A 22,220-nucleotide genomic window follows, 5' to 3' on the forward strand; every position below is an offset into this window, starting at 1 on the left:
TTTTCCACAGTTACGCTTCCCAAATTCTATACTCTCCATCATCAAGTTTCACTGCATTCCGAACGGTTTTCACCGCTTTCATGGGTTTAGTGAATTTTTACTACTCTTGATGTCTTCATCTTAACTTATTCCCCTTTTTTAACATCCAGAGTACTTGTCCTATTCCTCTCATGATAATGTTCTTTCCTTTTCTCTTGCTATGCCCACTCTTTCATCCTCCAGTCACTATCAACTGTCACATCCACCCAATCTTTATTTCACTTTATCCACCCTAGAACAAACATAGTACATACATGGCAACATTTCAAATCAATAAAGTAGGAGATTTAAAAAAATAAAATCGGGGAACCTATTTCCCCCACTTACTTTTATTACAGCAGAGGCAAGTTTACAGAGAGACAGCTAAAATAAAGCAATTTTTGGCTTAGAAATTGGAGAGTCTCCCACTGTAATCAAGTCTTTTAGCAGGCGTAATAGTATTCAACCTCTTCTTTCTAAACAGCTCATACTGATGCATGACAGCCTGTCAGCTATCAGTCGTTTTCTTAACTCATCCTTCTAAAATAACCATTAGCTCTTGCCAGTTGTTTACTCTCTTTGAATGTTTTGTTAAATCTCTCTACAACTCTGTTGTATTCAGGGTGATACAAGGCACACTTCTAGTGCACTATGCCTTTTAACTTTAAAACTCTTCCATCTGCTTAGAACAGAACGGAACTCTGTTACCAATCAGAACCGAGGTCGGGAATCCTCCTCTAAAAATATCTCCATATGGACTTCAAGACAGCCCCAAACTTATATCACCAACTGCTTTCACCTCTGGTAAATGTGAAATACAGTGAGTGCCTACCCCCAGGTAATGGTCACAATATCCATTGCAACCTCCTCCCAAGGATCACCTGGAAGACTTTGGCAGACCATGGGAAGTTCCTGGTGTTCAATATCTTTTCATTATTCAACATCCCATTTAAGCTCTCACAACTCTATCCACCTGTAAATCTATCGCAGGCCATCATAAATCCAGTCTCAATCGTTCCTTGAACTTACTGATGTTTAAGAGCCCATCATCTGACAACTCAAATAATTTTCCATGGTCTCAGCCCAGAAGACTGCACTCACTTATCTAACTTCCTGAATAGAATTCAAACTTGGATGGGAAACAGCCACCTCAAACTAAACCCAGCAATAACTGCATTTCATCTCATCTCTCCAGAGAAAGCTAACTTGCTGATCCAAGACCGGCTGTCCCTGCTACGTGCGACCGTGGGACGGGTAGGTGCTGAGATGCCTGCCTCCAGCGACGCTTGAGGAACCCCTCACTCGCTGTTGGCCCCACATGGACAGCTCGTGAGGTTCCCGGATCAACAATAGCGGTTTCCAGTAGGTCTCCCGCCTGGAACCATTCCAGTACGATACTATTCAGGTCGTATATGGGGGTCTTCTCAATCTAGCAGACACCCAGCAATTATATGAGCACTAAGGTCCTGACGAATTGCCCTTACGGCAAGAAACATGTCGACCATTTTCACATGAAGGGTTGAATAAGGATTGGTCTCATTGCCTATCACTCCTTAATACCCCTTAATTTTAACAAAGCAGCGAGCCTGACCATTAAAGTTATTCTTAATGGACTCGACTGACTTCTTTTAATTCTACACACACACCCCCTTGCTCACTATTGCACCCCCTAGGTCCCTCACACACATACACCTGCTGGCTCGGAATAAAAGATCTCCATCAAAGTGCGGCCCCTCGGGCTGCCCGACGGGCATTGCACCGCCAGCCTGCCGCAGGAGCAGGATACCAATGATGATGCTGGACGGCCACCGATTGGGACAACAGGTGTTGGCCTGTCGGTGACCTGTGTGAGGTATCCTAAAATTCTGAAAAGGGTCTACACCATGCACTTGTCCCGCCACCATTACTGAGAGAGAAAATTGACTGAGCTATATCACTAGCTCTCACTGGGGAACTCTGTACAATACTCTTTGCTTGCTGTGGGTGGATCTCCTCCCAGACATTTAAAGTCACCCTTCCATCATTCAGAATGGCACATGTCTGGGATTCACCCTTGACAGATGTCTGATCCTCCAGAACCATATCTCCTCCATGGCTAAGGGTGCTCATTATAAGTAAACAAAAGGAGAGATGGTTTTTTGTGGAACCACTCCTGGTCCCCTAAGAACTAATGCAAACAACAACAAGCATTGCAATAGACAATAGGTCTCGCCTTCGGGACCTGCTGCATAACTAAATACTTATAAAGTCCCAAAGGCAAGACCTTTTGGCTATGTCAATGCTTGCTTTTCTCAGCTTGGCCTGAGCATTACCCGATCCTGATTGTCTGCCATTTTAGCCCCGCCCCTGTTGATTAACATTAGTCACACCCCTTCATTTGCCAGGTTAGCCCCACCCTGGAAAAATTTCAGCGGATGCCCATGTAAGCACCTACTGAAATAGCCATAAGGGATAGAATGTAATAGGCTTCTGGTAGAGTTCTGGTACACAGAACAAATACTGAGAAGATTTGATTAGCCTTCACTAAAGCACCAATGAGTAGAGACACCACTTGTGGGACAGGATTATCCCACACTAGAGCTCCCAAGTACACAGGCACTAATGTTAGGGCTTGTTATTCATCAGAGCTCACAGCCATTACTGATAGGGCTTGATTGGCCCACAAAAAAGTACACACGCGCAAAGGAATCACCAATGCAACTTATTGGGCACACACTAGAGAGTCCATGTAGATAGCACTAGGGTCTACCTTGGCAGTCCAGTGACCGCAACTAGTTTTGACAGCTCTTGATGGATTTACATCAAAGCACACATACACATATGCATCCCCGGTGGAATTTAGCCTCCACAATAGTCGGTCATTTAGGCATTACAACCAAAAAAGACCACAAAATCGGCAGTCTGAAGCCGCAAATCAGCTGTCCATTATCGACTGACTCTTATATCAGGTTAGGATGCATGCGGATGGTGGCTTAGAACTTGGTCCTCCATGCAGCTTGTCTCCGTGACCTACCCAGCCCCAATCCTGAAAGCTTGTATGCTATTGACAGCATACAATCTGAAGGGTTTGATAAGAACTGTGGAGTTGATAAGAACTGTGGAGTTCTTGGAGCTATAGCATACCAATCAGCTCATTTGAAGCAGAAAAACAGCAGATTAACTGATTGTGGAAGCCAGATTTTATATGAGCTGGGTGTTCTAAGGCAGTCACATAATGACAAAGAGTTCAGTCAAAGAGTTCTACTCTCCCATGCAAGCCTCCATTTCTGGAAGCACAGATATCAGTAGTCAAGTGTAAACTGAGACGTGGATTAATGAAAATTCTTTACAATTTACCACTAACCACGCCTTTCAATTCCCACTCTGCACCCCTTGTAGCGGATTTACTATTGCACATTTCTTCACACTCATGGCAGAGAAATCTACACAATTGTACCCATTTATGCCTGCCATTAATCATTTTGTGAAATTCAAACAGAATAGAGAATGGAGAAGAATAGAGGCATGTTTTTTTTATTATTATTTTTTTTATTAGCATTTTGTTAAATTACAAAACAGTCCAACAACAAAACTAGCCAGTTTTATGTTGCGTCAATCTCAACATTGGTGCTGTCAGAAAATATACAGCATTACAATGTACATTTGTTGGGTACCTCGTGTATACAACAACACCTTGATGTCCATGATAGAAATTACATCGAGTGCTATTGACAATGCAGGCTATATATACATTTGTTCGGAACCAAGACGTTCTGTTTTTCCTACAGGAGACATGTTATCCAGGCAACCATATACATACCTCCAGTGTAGCACCCATGACTAGCTAAACAGGATAATCACAGCTTACGTGGTGCTCAATAATCTCACTATCTAAAGTTAGGTTTAAGGATGGGCCGTCTGCTCCAGACCATTAGCCTCCTTCTGTGTCTGTGCCCATTGTAGGAAAGGTTCCCAGATGTCGCGGGCCTGAAGGTGGGTGGCATGAGCTCCCAGAATGTGGTCAACTGAGTGTGTCCATATGTTACGTCTACTAGCCAGCTCCCCAACATACCGGCACCTGTCTTTTGGCAAATAATAACAGCAGCGCATGAAATTTACGTGTTTTTGGCGGAGTGTCTTTGACATATCCTAATAAGCCTATTGTGGGTGATGGAACTTCGGACCATCCAACAATTTGGTTTACTGAAGTAAAAATTGTTGACCAGTACTCAGTAAGCGCCGGACAGCCCCACGCACAGCGCCAGCAGCCCTCATCATCTCTAAGCCCCATCCTATGCAGGCTAATAGGAGTTCTGTAGAATTTGTTTAGGTATTTAAAATGGATCAGACTCAGCCTATAGTTGGGAGAAAGTTCTGCGAGTTGCCCACAACAGAACTCCCATTGCGCTTCGGTTAATGGGGTGGGCAAGTCATCATTCCAGTATTGCATGGATTTGGGATGAACCAGTGGTGCTGAGTCTTGCATTTGCTTATAAAGTCTTGTGACTAATTTGCAAGGGGATGGGGAGCCTACCAGGTTTTCCAATGCAGGCAGCACTGGGGGAGCCGACGGGAAATCGCTACTAAGAGCCTTACAAAAAGCTCAGAGAAGGGCACACTCTGTTCATCGTCCGCCGGTTTGGGGGGGCCTGAACTCATTATCGGGAAATAGATCAGCAAATGTATGCAGCTGTAGTTTTTGTGCCAGGGTTTTACTAATTCCGTCCGCGATGCAGGGCAACAGCGGGTTGTGAGCTAATGTTAGTTAAGGGGCATATAATATTGGGACTCCTGCCCTTTTACGCAGCTCCTCCCATGCCCATCCCAACATGCCCGCAGTTTCTATGTCCTCTCTGGGGCGGCCCGATGGTCGACAGAAAGCCACCTGTAAAGGGACAGGTGCGACCATGTGCCGTTCCACCGCTACGAGGAGCTGGAAGGGCGTTGGGTGCACCCAGAAGTGCAAATATTGGGCCTGAGCACAAAGTGCATATAAACGCATGTCCGGGGCGCCCATGCCCCCCTGACGCAGTGGAAGTGTCAGCATATCCCAATATACACTGGCCTGTCCACCGGCCCATGCCAAAGTAAACAGGTGCGACCTGAGAGTGTTAAAAAAATGCGACATAAGAGGAATCGGAATATTTACAAATAAGTACAGAAATTTGGGCAGAACGACCATCTTGGCTAGAGCTAGCCTGCCGGTGAGGGACAGCGGCATTCTTTCCCATATCTTGACCTTCTCCTCCAGCCACATAACAGTCTTCCCATAATTTAGATTCCAGATTTCCTGTGTATTGCGGCTTATCCATATGCCCAGGTACTTAACTGCTTCCGCCTCCCACTTCAGGGGGTACTCGGAATCAACCCGCGGTGTACTCTCTGTTAGGGGGAATATCACCGATTTTGACCAATTCACGGAGACTCCAGCAGGCCCCCAAACCGAATGAATTCTCGCAAAATTGGATCCATATTATCTTCCAGGATAACAAGGTACAGAGTCACACCATCGGCATATAAAGAAATAAGGAGGCTTCTGGAACTGAAGCCCATACTCCATGCTGTGTGATGTTGTCTGACACGGGCGCAAAGTGGTTCCGTTGCTATTGCAAACAATAGCAGGGAAAGGGGACAGCCCTGCCTTGTTCCTCGTGATACGGGGAAGGGATCAGAAAGTAAGCCATTCACTCTGATCCGGGCGCTGGGGAGGCATAGAGCAACCGTATTCTATTTATAAAAAGCAGACTGAAGGGCATGCGACCCAAAATGGCGAACAGATAGGGCCACTCTAGTGTGTCGAACGCTTTCGTAGCGTCTAAAAACACGACTGTGGCATGGACGTCAGGGTGCAGATAATGAAGGACTGAGAAAATAGTGCGCAAATTATGCGACATCAATCTCCCCGGGATGAACACCGATTGGTCAGGTAGTGCAACCATGGGCAACAGAGGCTGCAGTCGATTGGCAAATAGTTTCGCTAATATTTTAATATCGACATTTATTAGGGAGAGTGGCCAATAAGAGTCCATCTCCATTTCTGGCTTTCCAGGTTTTAACAAAGTGATAATTACAGCTTTCCTCATGGTAGCGGGTAGGATTCCCTCTTCTAAAGCTTCCTCATACGCCGCCAGCAACCGGGACGCCAATTCCTCCGCATAAGTTTTGTAAAAAGCTGTGGTCAGGCCATCAGGGCCAGGGGCCTTATTAAGGGGCATGCTTTTTATAACCTGGGTGACATCGTCAACAGTAAACGGGAGGTCCATATATTTCCTGTGAGTGTTGTTAAACCAAGCTAGGGCAATCAAGTCCATGAACGACTGCAAGCCCTCGGGGCAAGTCTTCTGTGTGGCAGTATAGAGATGGGAATAGAAACCGAAGAAAGCAGCTAAAATGTCCTCCTGTCCCCTGATCATAGTGTCTGGTGTGGTGTGTATTTCATGAATGTATGTCGTGGATCTGGGTGGCTTTATCATACCAGCCAGCGTACCGCCCGGTCTGTCTCCCTCCCCGTATCTCCTTGCCTCGGCATATTTGCCCAAGAATTTTACCTCCCGCTGTGCTTCCTCAGAGTAATCCAACAATTTGGCCTTCAGTAGGCCAGTGGTTTCCAGGTCGCCAGAGTCATAACATTTCTCCTCCAGTGCCTTTATACTAGCCTCTATTGAGGCGAGCGTGCCTCTTATTTCCTTTAGCACTCCTGCCTGCCTGACTATACATTGGCCCCTACTAACAACTTTAAAAGCCTCCCAGAGTGTAGCTACGTATCTACCGAGCCTGTATTTAAGTCAAAGTAGTCGTTTATATCATATCAGATCTCTTCTTTAAAGGCGTCGTCTAGGAGGGCATGTGGTGGAAGGTGCCAGGCAAATGCGCGCCTTGGTAAATGTGAAATTGATAACGTCAAAAGACATGGAGAATGGTCGTATAGAAATCTCAGCATGTGTTCCACCCTTGTGGTCCAAGTGGCAACATCCCAAGACACAAACCAGTAGTCCAGACGGGACCAGGCATTGTGATGACCAGATATGCATGTACCCTCCCTATGTGAGGGATGTCTAGCGAGCCATATATCCAGCAAATCTCCATCGGCCAATATTGCCCTAAGGATAATACTAGCTACTGGATGCAAAGTGCGGGCTGTCCCCTTCCTATTTAGGTCATCATCCATGAGGGCATTAAAATCTCCTCCCCATAATATAGTAGTGAAGCCCGTCGTCCTAATCTCGGTCCAGACAGTGTTAAAAAATTCTGGGGAGTCAACGTTAGCGCCATAGATAGCCACAATGGCCATAGAGACACCACATAAGAGCCCCTGTACCAGGAGAAACCTACCCTCAGGGTCCCCGTGTCTCTATCCCTCCTTCCAGTCCAACCCCCACTTGAGCAGAACAGCGACCCCCCTTGCATAATTGGAATATATTGAGGAATACACATGTCCCCAGCGAATATGGTGGAGACTCTGTGATGGCGTAACATTCAAGTGAGTCTCCTGCAGTATGCTTATATCAATATTATGGCGGGACAAGTAAGCGTGATCCAGTCTTGATTTCCTACAATCATTTAACCCTCGAACATTACAAGTAAGGCAAGTTATCGTATCAGCAGACATAGATAAAGCGTTTACTCACAGCCCCCGTGTGTGCAGCCAAAATTCTGGTACTCCAACCGTGTATGACAGCATTTTGTCACCAAATTGCACTTTATACTGGCAGTAAACAATGGAACAACCCCAACCTCCCTCCCAACGCCCACTCCAACCCCCCAAAAAGGTTGTAGTATACCAACCCTAAGAAAAAGAAAACACATATGTAGGTATATCGAAACCGGGATATCTCCCACGGGGGCGTAGCGGCACTGGCAAACTACCTTGCTTCGTACAAGGTGGCTGGGAGTTCTGCAGGTGATGCTACCAGCCCACACCCACATTCAACAAATCTATAGTCAGCAGCTTGAAGGGAAAACAGCAAAACATCTGATAAAGGCGTAATCAACCATGCTCAGGCCCCACACCCTAGTAGCGGCAGCAGTCAGTAGATAGACCATACGATACCCAGGTTAGTCATTGTCACTTAGACGATCTCCTGATGACCCAGCAACCTCATGAGTTCCGTTAGTCTTCCTCCCTCTTACATGCTTTGCAAATTTCAGTGCAGATTTCGCGTCCGTGAAGAAATGTGAGGTCCCGTCAAATGTCACCTTTAGCTTGGCCGGGAACAGCAGGAAGTATGGGATTTCCACCTGTAATAGGATTTGTTTGGCCTGGAGAAACTCTTGTTGCGCCGCCTGCACCTCCGGGGTAAAATCAGGATAGAACGAGATGTTGTTCCCTTTATGCATGATCTTTCCTTTCTCCCTAGCCATTTGGAGAACAAGGTCCCTATCTTGATAATTTAGTAGCTTCGCTATGATGGGCCTGGGCGGTGCACCAACAGGAGGCTTCTGTCCCAGTGATCTATGGGCTCTCTCCACCACAAAAGCCTGGATAAGTGGGGGTCAAACAGATCATGCAACAATTCCATTACGTATATCTCCATTTTAGATATGGCCGCCGTCTCAGGAATTCCGGTAATGCGGAGATGATTACGCCTCGATCTTGCTTCCAAATCGTCATTTTTGGCTCTGATGACTCCTAGCAATTTCTCCATATGGAGCAGTTGCTCCTTCGTCTCCACCTGGAACTCGTGATACTCCATGTGGCGATTTTCCAAGACATCAAGCCGCGTTTCATGCGCCGACACCTGCGACCTGACTGAGTCCAACTGCGCAGTTAAAGTGTCAAGTTTAGTGTCTATGTTTCGGAAGCTTGAGCGCAGTTCTAGCATAAGTGATTTCAGGTCCTCCCCTTGATCTTCCGCCTGTGAATCTTGTTGACCCTCCGCCTGGGCATCCTGCTCTGGCTTGGCATGTCGGGTGGAGCGCTTAGTTTCGAAGTTTAGTTTTGGTTATTTTTCATCTTGCTTTCCCATGGCGGCGGAGGCACTGCAGCCGCGATAGTGGAATTCAGTACTGGCTTCACACGACAATGTAGCAGGAGATCTCGGTGTCTCGTCCCATGTGTTGCCAGCTTACGGCTCCTTCCCAATATCACACCGTGGGCATCTGTGATCTCACTCTTCACTCCAAGTTAACCACACCGCCCGGGTCTAGTCTCCTATCCAGGCGAGCTACACCACCTCCTCCCCGGCACGCACCTTAGTTCTTGTGGTGCCACCTGTAACCCACAGCAGGGCCACTTCTGCCTCTAATCCTCTCCAGGTCACCCCGCAGCCCGGGCCTCCAGCCACCACACACACCGGGGCCCTCACTGTCTAGTAGCACAAGTGCAGCAGCGACCAGGGATCTCGGTGAAGGAGAGTGCGCGCAGGGGGCCCCCGCTCAAGATGCCACGACTATCCTCCGCAGTGAGGACCGCATCAATAGCCTCTTTCAGGGGCCACCACAGTTCCAGCAATCGCCGTCACCCAGCCGCTTTATCTCACCCCTGTAACAGCCAGGGTGTTACACACATCAGGTCTGCAGGCCAGGTGGAACTCAGATGTAATGCAGGCGAGAGTCTGAAAATGGCAGCCAGGGAGCCAAACACCGGGCCTCAGCCCATAACCCAGCCTCTATTTGCAGCACTGGGGTGTGAGGGCAGCGTCCGTCTTCTCTGACCTTTTCCGCAACCAGTACTACCTCGGGCCGGGTAATCACAGCAAAGTCACCCTCATCAGCGTAACAGCCGACAGCCGCACAAGGCCCATTGAGAGCCGCGAGCTCGATATTAGACCCGCCCGATCCTACGGGGCAGACAGTCACAGACGCTGTGTCCTATTCAATTTCCGCTATGACGCATGGGCACTCAAGCCGCAAATAAGCCCCCATGTTCTGCCTCCAATGAGCCTCGCCACGGGTACCTGCACAGCCGCTGAGGAATCTCCGGGGCTCAGCCATTCAGCACTGGGCCTCTGCTCCTATCACTACAACGGGCTAGATTTTGGCATACCCCGCCAGTCGCTCCACAGGGGTACGCAGTGTTCCGTCCTCCGGATTTCATTCCGCCCGACTCAGGCGCAGTGGTCAGGTAACTCATCGGGTTAATCACAGCAGAGCCCCAGCGTGTTCAGTGATGCATGCAGTGGGCTTTGGCAGGCCAGCACACACCCAAAGTGCAGGATTTATGAAGTATTTGAACCCGGGCAGAGGGCGCTCAGAAAACAGGCCATTCTGCTGCGCAGTCGGCCACGCCCCCCTGAATGGAGGCAAGTTTGGCAGTAAATATAAGTTCCAAGAATATTTGATATTTTAAGATATCAATTCAAATTTCAACATTTTTACATGTAACACGCATAACATAAAGTATAAGCCTCTGAGTTGCCTCTCTCCATCCGAGTGGGTTGGAAACCATTTCCAAACTGATTTGGTCGGGAAGCTTTCTAACCCGCATCAGAACCGGGCCCTCAGTCGGAACATAGGCTCCCATTGAGGTCAATGGGAGTCCAACCGAATCGTATCTGGAATGCATTGTAATCGGTCGGTCGGACTCTCCCGATCCGAGTTGGTCGGAAACCATTCCCAAACGGATTCAGTCTGAATGATTTCAGAACCGTATCGTAATCGGCCCTTAGTATTCACACTTTTAGGATGGACATTGATCAGTTTCAGTTATCACCATTTTCATATTTTGTTGTTGACAGCCACACTAAACTTGAGCCACATGTTTATCTTCTGTTGAGTACTTACAACCTAATCAATCAAGCAGTATTTCTATAGCGCAGCTTGTTAGCCGAGCGAGTAACCAGGCACTGTGCTGCAGGTATCAATCGTAGAGCCAGATCTTGAGTCTTTGCAATTTCAATTTATGTTACTATCTATATAACAGTTCAAGCATTGTTGGCCTTTCCGTGAAGCTCTGTCAGGGGAACATTAATTATGTGGGGTTCATAATGAAACTTAGTCCCATATCTTATGTCTTTATCCCCATCTTCTAAATAAGGGACGAAGGCTCTGACACCCACTCCATCTCAAGAGCTGTCAGTTATTTGGATTATGAGCAAATATAGCAAAATTCCCCCATGGTCAGATCATAATTTCTTATTTTGTCTTTGCTCTCAAAATTTCACAATAAACCTTTCATTTAGTACAGGGACAACAATGTATTTCTTTTCATTAAGTATCTTTTATTCCTTTTTTTTAAATATAGAGTGAGTTTTTATCAAAATTATTTTTTTAAAAATTCTGATTTTAAATCTTTTTTCATATTAATCATAAATTCATTAACATTTATAGTGATCCAAGCAATTTCTGAAGGTACAGGAATGAAATATCATAATACATATAATTTTTTCACAATATGATATTTGTTCTAAGAAGTAAGTTAAGAAAAACAACATTTACCCTATTGCACATACTAACCAACTCACATACATACCATTCCACATTCTAACAAGAAAAACAATCTCTAAGTTGGAGGTAACACAGATCTCATATGTTTTCTAACGCCAGGTCTACGCGCGTTTCGGTGGATTTGGACCACCTTCCTCAGGACCAGCTTAGAAATGGCTTTATTCTTTCATCCTCACATATGTGCAGCTTATCTGAAAATTAAGAAAATATATACATTGTAATTTACCTGTAACTAAATGAACATTAAAGGATATATCTCTTATCTCATATTCTTTATTATTGATAGTATCGGACATTTAGACATTAGCTTAGAGACCTCAAACTGCACCACAAGAGAATTGTACCACACAAATACATCTCTGTTTGTTTAAAGTTTGAGCCAAAAATTTGCCCAGACAGAAAACGAGAATTGATCCTATATCACTGTCACCTCCTGTTAAATCTCACGGAGCCCTCATGGAGTGCTGGCTGATCATGTTTGCTACGATCCTAGTTCTTTTAATATTAACTATTGCACATATTTATACTAGTTTCTAAACTATGCGTTTTTCATATATCTATATAACATATTCTCACCTTCGACAACGTGAAAGTAGATCAATATATGGTTTTTTCGTATTTATGGCGGCAGTCTTAATTAGGAATCCATCTATCCCACCTAAACAAGAAGTATACATACCACGAGCCTGTTCCTTAATTTCTCGTCCGTATACATTCTGTGTATGGAGGAGGTGGATATTTCTTACCATTAATCTTTCATTGGTAAACCTTTGTGGGATTACTTCTCGTTCAATTTTATTTCTTGTAGATTCTTCTAGCAGTTATTCTACAAAGAGGAAGATTATACAATTATATCCCTCCTTCTTAGACGTTTTTAGGTGTAAGGGACAGTATAGGTAGATTCTTACCGCAACACTCCTGTCTTTTATGTTGTAAAGGGGGGGCCTGTTCTTTCCTTTGTGCGGGGAGATGCAGGTTAGGATGTCTTTTATTTTTATATTTGTCCTGCAAAGCAATAATAAACATTCGGTTTCTTTGTTTCCTTTTTTCCTGGGGTTTGTAGAGGATACTAAATTTGATCAATACAGATGACCAACCTTAAAGAACTTTCTAGCGAGGTTGGCCTCGGTTTTTCGTATACTATGTCTATCGTCCGATCAGACTTTCTTCTCTCTGCATCGCTCTCTGGTGTCTTGCAATATCTGAGATTAAGAAACCAAGATTATTTTTTCGCCGTTCTCGTGTTTTCTTCCTATGTTGCTCTTTTATGATATTACGCATAAGCATTATGATCCTTCTTCCCCTTTTATAAAAAAAGACTTATAAGCTTTGTATTTTAGTCCTCTTTATATCTAGCCAACATTAGCAACACAGATGTCAGTACGTGCGGTATTATAAAATTACAGGCATGTCGAGGGTTTCTAATCGGTATATACAGTCAATGTTTTTCGAGATAGCTTTGCCTCGTTTGACTTAATTATAGACATACCAAAATATAGTGTGTGTCAACCGCGGCGCCTCACATGGCATGTTTCAAATACGGAGCTTCACATAGTAGTATAACAGTGCAATAACCCTTCCACTTTACAAGGCATTGAGACTGCCAACCCCTAATTTTAAAAGAACGGCTCAAGGTTTACCGAGTATTACGTGGCATTGACATTCAAGCTCGCGGCACTTACCCGATTCTAGTGCGATGTCTTGTATATATGCTACGCCGGCTCGCTCTCCCCTCACAAGGCCTGCGCTCTTGTTACTAGTTGTGGTTAGGACTTAAATAATGTTGAGTAATGTCTACAGCTTCCCGCCAAGGCATATCCGTTGTCTACATGCTCCGGAAGTGATTATCTTAGTTTCCGGTAAAATATTCGGCGCCATGTTGGAACAGGGTCAGAAAAATATTTAGCGAGTGATATTGATCGACTTTCGGATTTTATATCTTGATCTCTTCCAGATCCCAACCCCACATATGGTAATATTACCAGTTTCATCCAAACTATTGATCGTGTAGTTTTAATATCAAAGAGTCATTTCTCTCTTCCCTCGCAATTTTATCTTAAGCGCCATCTTTACATGGCACCAGGATGGAGATGTCTAGAATTTTAGTGGTAAAAGGATCTGTTAGTAAATATTTTATTTATAATTCACATATTTGTCAGTGCTGTGAGATTACGAGAGTTCCAGTAAGAATTACACAATTATATCTGGACATTGCCTTATTATTATATGATTCCATCACTACGAAAGTATATTTTTAGATGACATAATTCTGCTCAACATTACCTCATTTTAGTTGTTCCACTTTATTTAGATCGTCGTATTGTCAGCCAGACATAATTATAGAGTCAGATTTGTACTTTCTTTAGAGACTCTCCATTTAGTACTATGATCAAGATTCCCACACTTGTTTACTAACATGGATAGAGTCTATTCATTTAGGTGTGCTTGGTAACAAACCAGGCAATATTTTCGTTTAACCCTTTGCGGATACTATCAAACTGGAAAATCCAGAAACTCTCGCGTTTTTTGCGAGTGTGTTCCATAGTTTGACCTAATTTGAGTGGGACTTTCTCTAATATACACCAACGAAGTTCGCTTTCATTGTGATTCAGGTCTATGCAATGCTGTACCAATGGTGCTGATGTTTTCTTCATTCTAACCGCAGATTTATGTTCGCTAAATCTGGTATGAAATTCTCTGCCTGTTTCCCCAATATATGCAAGGCCACAGGGACATAAGATAATATATACAACATTACTACTCCTGCAGTTTGTTAATGATCTCAGGGTTACTTCAAAGTTGTTATAATTGATCGATTTCGTTGTGATTGCTGCTTCACAGGCATGACAGGACCCACATCTGTGATTACCTAGTACCGGAATTTGTCCTGTTATTGATGTCTGAATGTTACCTGTTTTCTGTTTGTTCCTAGTATGGACCAGCCGGTCTCTTAGGTTTTTATTCCTCCCATAAGCTACTAGGGGTTTTGCTTTAAAGTTCTCACTGTCTTCTGTTTCCAGTATATTCCAATTTTTGTTAATTATATTTTTGATTTTGTAGTTCAATAGGGAGTGGTTGATAACACAGGTAATACGATCTGCAGGTTTCCTTTTTGGACCACTTAATAAGGAGTCCCGGTCAAAGTACTTGGCTCTTTTGAAGGCTTGCCGAATTAAGCGATGAGGATAACCTCTTTTGAGTAGTCTAACTTTCAATTCATCCCCATGGCGTTGATATTCCATCAGGTTGGTGCAATTACGGCGTATCCTGAGGAATTCGCCAAAGGGAATGGAGTCCTTTTGGCAGTGAGGATGGAAACTCCCAAATTGTAAGATGGTATTTTTGGCTGTGGGTTTCCTGTATAGACTTACTTCCAAATTTCCACTACTGCCATTTATCTCTATATCTAAGAACTCTACCTTCTCAGTGTTGTAGTTAGAGGTAAACTTTAGATTAGAATCACTTGAATTTAGCCAGGATATATAATCATTTAATTGAGGTTCTGTGCCATGCCAAACAAAAAAAATGTCATCTATAAATCGACGCCATAAAAAAACATTTTCAAAAAACGGGGCAACTTCGTTGTATACATGTCGTAGTTCCCATTCGCCCATGTAGGCATTCGCTACACTGGGCGCGCATGATGCTCCCATGCTGGTGCCCTTCACTTGTTTGTAGAGGGCACCATCATAGTCAAAATAGTTGTTTAACAGAACAACCTCCAGGCATTGAAGGATAAACCTATCCGGTCGATTATCAGGGTGTCTTTGCAATAGCGATGCTACCGATTGTAACGCCTGACATTGAGGTATGTTGGTGTACAACGCCTCAATGTCAAGCGTCACAAGTATGTCCGTCCTTGCATCAAACGCCATTCCCTCTACCCTGACAATCATGTCTCCCGTATCTCGGACAAATGATTCATACTTCTGCGTGAGAGGGCACAGAAACTTATCTACATATTTAGATAGGGGTTCTGTGCTCGACCCGATCGTAGAAATGATTGGTCGCATGGGGGGGCTTGCTTAATTTTTATGCGTTTTGGGCAGGCCATACAAGGCTGGAGTCACTGGGCAGGTTTTATTTAGAAAGATTAATTCATCTTCACAAATGAATCCTTCTTCAAATGCGTTATTTATAAGTTCTTTTATAGTTATATTAAGCCGTTGCAGTTCTCTTGGATGGGCTGGCCTGTAATGTTCTTCTACACTCAGCATTTTCAACATCTTACTGTCATATTCGCTTTTATCAAAGACGGTGATACCCCCACCTTTATCACATGGTTTTATTATCAAGGCATTATTTTTTTCGATGTTTTTTAGGGCTAAATTTTCTTGTTTTGTTAGATTAAAGTTAAAGTTAGGTCTATTCGTTCCTGAAAGAAGACGTGTGATGTCTTTCAGAACCCTACGTTCAAAAATTTGGACCTCTGGCCCTACTTCATCTAAAGTTGGTGTGAAGTTAGATGGCGGTTTACAGCCCGATAAGTTAATGTTTTCGTCCTCTCTGATTCTGCCATCAAAAAACTTTTTAAGCCTAACTTTCCTGAAGAAAGCAAACAAATCCTCATGAAGTTTAAATTTGTTTAGTGGGGCACAAGGAACAAATGATAGACCTCGACTCAAGACAGACATTTCGTCGTTATTCAAATTAGATGATGATAAGTTATAAATTGGCATTACATCTCCTATACTGTCTGTGTTGTTATTTTCTCTTGAGTCTACCACCAGTATTGTTGGTTTCTCGTCTTCACATATCTTTGCTGAGGTTGAGGGCTCATCGTTTGATGACCTCCCCTGTCCTGTTGCCAATGCACATTCCTTCCCCTGTAGTTGCCTCTTGATAAGAAAAAACGAGTTTGAGTGTTTTGGTATCCTTGCCTTCCCCTGTATGAGGACCTGGAGTTGTACCGTCCTCGCCCTGGATCCTGATAATTATCTGGATCTGAATCAGAGGAGCCCGTGTCTGAGAAGTTGGTATAATTTCTCTTATAGGTATTGTCATAGTTTGAATTGTAGCTGGCCTGATGCCCTCCCTGATAGTAATTGGGATTTAAGTATGGGTAGATCTTTTCTTTCGTAAGCCAACGAACATCCTTTTTCAGTTTTTCAGATTTCTTATTAGTTAGATAGGTGTCAAAATCTTTCATATCTGATTGGATCTTTTCCAATTTGTTTTTTGCATCATCGACTGCACTCGTTGTCTTTAACTTTTCTTCCAGCTCCTCTATTTCTTTACTAAGGGATGTCAAAAGATCTCTCACAGTTTCGATGATTAACATCATCCAATCTCTGGAGCAGCGGTTTGAAATCAGTGACCACCGCTCCAGAAATTTACGAACTTCGACAAACAAAGCTGGGGCATTACGGACCCTCAGGCCAGATGGAATTACTCCCTCTTTCAGGTAGGCAAGCATGTAAAATGCATGCGATTCCATACGTTTCATTTTCTTTTTTAAATTTAAGAGATTTTGCCATTCACTGTTGTCTCCTAATGTGGTGGACACAGGATTGTTTTCATCGGTGACTAATCCCAATAGGGAATTAAATTCTTCATCTGTAAACCCAAAAGTTTTGAGTTTATCCATGATAGTACAAATATGTTCTCTTATTCAGATCAGCAAATCTAGATCAATTTCTAATTGAGAGGCTCAATTTCTGTGGTATCACTCCCCCGGCGCAATGATGTCCCACAGCGATGTCAATAATACCCAGGAAGGAAACTAATTTCAATCTTGGTTGTAATAGAATATCCCACAGTTAAATAACTGTGAATGTAATAACATAAAGTTTGGGACCCCCTCTGTGAATGCTTCTATGACCAGGGAAAAGAGAGGACTTTTTTATGAGCAAATATAGCAAAATTCCCCCATGGTCAGATCATAATTTCTTATTTTGGCTTTGCTCTCAAAATTTCACAATAAACCTTTCATTTAGTACAGGGACAACAATGTATTTCTTTTCATTAAGTATCTTTTATTCCTTTTTTTAAATATAGAGTGAGTTTTTATCAAAATTATTTAAAACAATTTTTTCTGATTTTAAATCTTTTTTCATATTAATCATAAATTCATTAACATTTATAGTGATCCAAGCAATTTCTGAAGGTACAGGAATGAAATATCATAATACATATAATTTTTTCACAATATGATATTTGTTCTAAGAAGTGAGTGAAGAAAAACAACATTTACCCTATTGCACATACTAACCAACTCACATACATACCATTCCACATTCTAACAAGAAAAACAATCTCTAAGTTGGAGGTAACACAGATCTCATATGTTTTCTAACGCCAGGTCTACGCGCGTTTCGGTGGATTTGGACCACCTTCCTCAGGACCAGCTTAGAAATGGCTTTATTCTTTCATCCTCACATATGAGCAGCTTATCTGAAAATTAAGAAAATATATACATTGTAATTTACCTGTAACTAAATGAACATTAAAGGATATATCTCTTATCTCATATTCTTTATTATTGATAGTATCGGACATTTAGACATTAGCTTAGAGACCTCAAACTGCACCACAAGAGAATTGTACCACACAAATACATCTCTGTTTGTTTAAAGTTTGAGCCAAAAATTTGCCCAGACAGAAAACGAGAATTGATCCTATATCACTGTCACCTCCTGTTAAATCTCACGGAGCCCTCATGGAGTGCTGGCTGATCATGTTTGCTACGATCCTAGTTCTTTTAATATTAACTATTGCACATATTTATACTAGTTTCTAAACTATGCGTTTTTCATATATCTATATAACATATTCTCACCTTCGACAACGTGAAAGTAGATCAATATATGGTTTTTTCGTATTTATGGCGGCAGTCTTAATTAGGAATCCATCTATCCCACCTAAACAAGAAGTATACATATCACGAGCCTGTTCCTTAATTCCTCGTCCGTATACATTCTGTGTATGGAGGAGGTGGATATTTCTTACCATTAATCTTTCATTGGTAAACCTTTGTGGGATTACTTCTCGTTCAATTGTATTTCTTGCAGATTCTTCTAGCAGTTATTCTACAAAGAGGAAGATTATACAATTATATCCCTCCTTCTTAGACGTTTTTAGGTGTAAGGGACAGTATAGGTAGAGTCTTACCGCAACACTCCTGTCTTTTATGTTGTAAAGGGGGGGGCTGTTCTTTCCTTTGTGCGGGGAGATGCAGGTTAGGATGTCTTTTATTTTTATATTTGTCCTGCAAAGCAATAATAAACATTCGGTTTCTTTGTTTCCTTTTTTCCTGGGGTTTGTAGAGGATACTAAATTTGATCAATACAGATGACCAACCTTAAAGAACTTTCTAGCGAGGTTGGCCTCGGTTTTTCGTATACTATGTCTATCGTCCGATCAGACTTTCTTCTCTCTGCATCGCTCTCTGGTGTCTTGCAATATCTGAGATTAAGAAACCAAGATTATTTTTTCGCCGTTCTCGTGTTTTTTTCCTATGTTGCTCTTTTAGGATATTACGCATAAGCATTATGATCATTCTTCCCCTTTTATAAAAAAAGACTTATAAGCTTTGTATTTTAGTCCTCTTTATATCTAGCCAACATTAGCAACACAGATGTCAGTACGTGCGGTATTATAAAATTACAGGCATGTCGAGGGTTTCTAATCGGTATATACAGTCAATGTTTTTCGAGACCTTAATGTGATAGCTTTGCCTCGTTTGACTTAATTATAGACATACCAAAATATAGTGTGTGTCAACCACGGCGCCTCACATGGCATGTTTCAAATACGGCGCTTCACATAGTAGTATAACAGTGCAATAACCCTTCCACTTTACAAGGCATTGAGACTGCCAACCCCTAATTTTAAAAGAACGGCTCAAGGTTTACCGAGTATTACGTGGCATTGATTTTCGACTGACATTCAAGCTCGCCGCACTTACCCGATTCTAGTGCGATGTCTTGTATATATGCTACGCCGGCTCGCTCTCCCCTCACAAGGCCTGCGCTCTTGTTACTAGTTGTGGTTAGGACTTAAATAATGTTGAGTAATGTCTACAGCTTCCCGCCAAGGCATATCCGTTGTCTACATGCTCCGGAAGTGATTATCTTAGTTTCCGGTAAAATATTCGGCGCCATGTTGGAACAGGGTCAGAAAAATATTTAGCGAGTGTTATTGATCGACTTTCGGATTTTATATCTTGATCTCTTCCAGATCCCAACCCCACATATGGTAATATTACCAGTTTCATCCAACCTATTGATCGTGTTATATTTGCTCATAAAAAAGTCCTCCCTTTTCCCTGGTCATAGAAGAATTCACAGAGGGGGTCCCAAACTTTATGTAGTTATTTGGATTATGTCATCAGGTTGTTAAGGTGTCGAGGATAGATTTTTATCAGAACACATGTATTGTATGTGGAATGAGCAGGTCAACCAGGACCTTGTTTTAAACAGAAAACGTGATGCTCACATTATATGTAAAGCGCTCTGATACCCTCGGGTTTAGCTAGTGCTATATAAACCTATACATATATAAATGAAGGGCCCCAATGTCCTGTGCACCCACAAATAGGATTGTCCAGTTGGTGTATTATGCATTGCTATTGATACATGGGTAGGGCACTCTATCTCAGTGATTCATGAACATACACACGCAGGATGCAAACACCTGGAATTCATAAACCAGTGGCTGTAATATGATTCATTATTGCAGTCACAAATAATTAAAGTATGAGGACTTTTCTTGTTGAAAAAGCTTTATTTTGATGTTCGAAATGTTATTCTTCAAGTTTGACAGCCAATACTTGTTTTGCCACTTACTTGGTGCACAGGCCTGAGACTTTTTCAAGGCTTGTTTGTGAAATGTGTTAGTAACTAAGGGCCTGATTACGAGTTTGGCGCAGTGGAGCCCAAAGACTGCTGACCGTATTACGAGTTGGAAATGCACATAATACAGTCGGTGGTTCTTGGATGTATGACGGTACAACGCGTACTTTTTCAACGCGTACCGTTACCACGCAACTTTTACAACGCAAGTCGTTACAACGACTTGCGTTGGGGGGCGCTGGATAGTACATTTTTTAATTTACTATTCCAACTCCAGTCCCCGTGGATAGAAGGGAAGGAGTTGGATAGTAAATTAAATTATTTACTATCCTGGAGCGCCCCCCAGCGCAAGTCGTTGTAACGACTTTCGTTGTAATAGTTGCGTGGTAACAGTACCGTGTTGTAAAAGATTTGTTGTAAAGGATGTTCCCCGTGGTTCTTTGCTGTTCCGATGGCGGTGCCTGTTTTCCAGGCACCGCAATGGAACAGCAAAAAAGTTCCAGTACGGCATGGACATGGATAACCAACATGCTGTGCTGGAACTTTGTGGGGGTACATATTGTGCTATTTTAATATTGATATTGTTGTTCTTATGTTTTTTTTTAGATTGCTGAAGGGCAGGCAGCTGCCTTAACAATCAAGAATTGCAAAAATCATGACAAAACAAAACAAGCATTAACAAAGGCAAAAGACCTGTGGCCAACTGCAGACCTATTTGCTTTGCCAATACTTTCTTACTGACATCTATAAATTGTTTAGCTCGTGCAGTATGAAGTAGATTTATCAGTGACCACAAAACTAGAAATCCCTAATTGAATTACAGATCAGTGGTCTTTTTAAAAGATTTTCATTACAACCGGTGATAACAACAGGTTGAATGCTACTGGTGCCAAGTAAGAGCTATAGAAAATGACTTCTTTTCCAACCCTTCCAGGAAAACAAGGTTGGAGGCAGCCAGCAGTCTGTTGACGGCAAGGGTGACCATCAGAAGAAGGAATCCAAGAAAACATGGGGAGAGTGGATGTTAGAAGCAAAACACTTCATATGGAACCCCGAAACGAGAGAATTCATGGGGCGGACGGCTCGTAGTTGGGGTAAGCCTGTCCTAGATGCCAATTAGGCACGGTTTCTGCATTCCCTATCACTGGTGCATCTATTTGCTGCAAATCTGTTCTCATGTTCAAGTTCACAGATCTCTGATAATTTGCAGGAGGCAAAATTGTATTCAGCTAATAAAAGTGCCTCGCTGTAGGTAACTGCAAAGGGCTCTTTTATTTCCCTTGTACACACATTACAGTGCAGTTCTGGGGTTGCCTGGCTCCACTTTCCTGTTAGCAGCACCATTTTGAAGGGTTTTTGATTCCATTGTTGCTTATTTTATGTTTATGCTTTACTATTTTAACATGATTAGTTTGATTTATTTTGCCGGTAAGTGTCTGTATGCAAGGTTTGTTTTGAATTTACCTTCACTGTTTTTAGCAGCGCCGTAAGTGCTCTGTCACCATGCCCCAAGCACATCCCTCCACTGATGCTGGCCTTGAAATTGACTGCCGCAGTGCGTTCGTCAGTTGTCAAGTCTGAACTCCTGAGGTAAACGCTGCCTCGGCCCCACACCCTGTTCTGCAAGCATCATTGATAATCTCCAGGGCCGGTCCTAGGACTGATGGGGCCCTGGCTCTAATTTGAATGTGACATCACAAGAATTGACATCATAGGAAACCAACATCACAGGACTGTTGATCATCTTTGTCATTGCTGAAGAGACCTAGGGGCATATGTACAACAGAATGGAGAAGCGTGGCGTTAAGCAAACCTTGCTAACGGCACGCTTCTCCATTCTGAAAAAGCAGGGCTGCACCATATTTACAACAATATGGTGCAGCCCTGCGCGTTTCCCCCTGCGCTGGCTCTAAATTAAGCTGCCTAACGCCAATGCAGGTACCCTTGCACCATTGAAGGGAATCTTGAAATGCCATTTTGTAACTTCTATGTGTGCTGTTTAATGCAGCAAACATTAAAGTTGCAAAACCAAATTTTTCTTTAAAT

At 42.9% G+C, this 22,220-nt stretch overlaps 1 protein-coding gene across 1 annotated transcript in view; it reads left to right on the forward strand.

Annotated features, from left to right (window-relative positions):
• The window catches only part of ATP1B4 (ATPase Na+/K+ transporting family member beta 4), a 214,260-nt gene that overhangs the window by 13,387 nt on the left and 178,653 nt on the right, over nucleotides 1-22,220 (forward strand). The window contains exon 3 of the mRNA XM_078688731.1: nucleotides 21,109-21,268. Within this exon, the coding sequence (XP_078544857.1) occupies nucleotides 21,109-21,268 (160 nt within the window). The remainder of the gene's footprint in view (nucleotides 1-21,108; nucleotides 21,269-22,220) is intronic.

Source organism: Lissotriton helveticus, chromosome 4_1, assembly GCF_964261635.1.
Source record: "Lissotriton helveticus chromosome 4_1, aLisHel1.1, whole genome shotgun sequence".
NCBI lineage: Eukaryota > Metazoa > Chordata > Amphibia > Caudata > Salamandridae > Lissotriton > Lissotriton helveticus.